Genomic DNA, 1,125 nt, shown 5'->3' on the forward strand with positions numbered 1-1,125 from the left:
CTCAAGACCTTAGCACGCCAAGCATCAGCTTCCTTATAATCAACTACTTGTAAACACTCTAGCTTAAGTTCTCTGTGAAATTCTTATTTCCTCCTAAGTAATCCCCATGGCTACCAATATGTCCCTGAAGCTTGCATGTGTCGTGGTTTTGTGCTTGGTGGTGGGTGCACCCCTGGCTCAGGGGGCCATATCATGTGGTCAAGTAACCGGCTACCTGACACCATGCATTTCTTACCTGAGAGGCAGCGGTGGTGCTGTGCCTTCAAGTTGCTGTAGTGGGATCAAAGGTCTCAACAGCGCCGCCCAAACCTCACAAGATCGCAAAGCGGCTTGCGCCTGCATCAAAAGTGCTGCTGGCTCAATTTCTGGCATCAACTATGCACTCGCAAGTCAAATGCCAAGCAAGTGCGGCGTGAGCATCCCGTACCAGATCAGCCCCAACATTGACTGCAGTAGGTGCGTTTTATTACCAAACTATTTTGAGCTAAATTTCACTAAAATTAATTAATTTCAGCGAAAGAAAATGGCCCAAAAGCTTATTATACCATAACAGTTTTAAGTTACCAATTGTTTCTTAATTAAATGATTATTTTTTTGTTGCATTGCAGCGTCAACTGAAGTTCGCCGAGGAAAGTTTTCAGCTGAAGGGAAGGGAAATATGATAGTTAGCGAATAAATGGATGTATAATATCCATCTGGATAGCACCCTGTGTAGGAGTTATCCTAGTTTGAGAGCAAAAGGTTGCTTTATGCAACTGTGTCTGTTATTTCTGCTTAATATACATATATCTATCACGGATTTATTTCTTCTATCTATATACTCTTCATTTACCATTTTTTTCTTTTTTTTTCGTTTTTCGTTAAGTAATATTGTTTACGGATACATTTGCACAGCTACAAGAGAAGAGAATTCAACATGAAGATTTTAATAAGTTCCCAAGCGTTACGAACAGACAAACTTGTCGTTTAGTTTTAAGCGTGAGAGTTTAAGACTGCCGGGACAAATTGTGGGCCATAATCAATAATACTCATATTTCAGCGTATGTCTACCTGTAATTACATGCTCAAGGCAAACCATAAATCCATTATCTTAAAATCTTAAACTTTTCAAACAAAGAAAACCTA

The 1,125-nt window shown here is 39.7% G+C and overlaps 1 protein-coding gene across 1 annotated transcript; it reads left to right on the forward strand.

The window, feature by feature from the left end:
• Positions 1-812, forward strand: LOC18602227 (non-specific lipid-transfer protein-like). Its single transcript, XM_007033483.3, has 2 exons — positions 1-456; positions 609-812. Exons 1-2 carry the CDS (start codon positions 107-109, stop codon positions 616-618), a joined length of 360 nt encoding a protein of 119 aa, XP_007033545.3. The 5' UTR covers positions 1-106; the 3' UTR covers positions 619-812.
• The last annotated feature ends 313 nt before the right edge of the window (positions 813-1,125 follow it).

This window comes from Theobroma cacao, chromosome 4, assembly GCF_053813885.1.
Source record: "Theobroma cacao isolate CCN51 chromosome 4, ASM5381388v1, whole genome shotgun sequence".
In the NCBI taxonomy this organism is placed as follows: domain Eukaryota; kingdom Viridiplantae; phylum Streptophyta; class Magnoliopsida; order Malvales; family Malvaceae; genus Theobroma; species Theobroma cacao.

Excerpts from the sequence above, each read along its gene's own strand:
- LOC18602227 (XM_007033483.3), top strand. The coding sequence starts at position 107 with ATGGCTACCAATATGTCCCTGAAGCTTGCATGTGTCGTGGTTTTGTGC.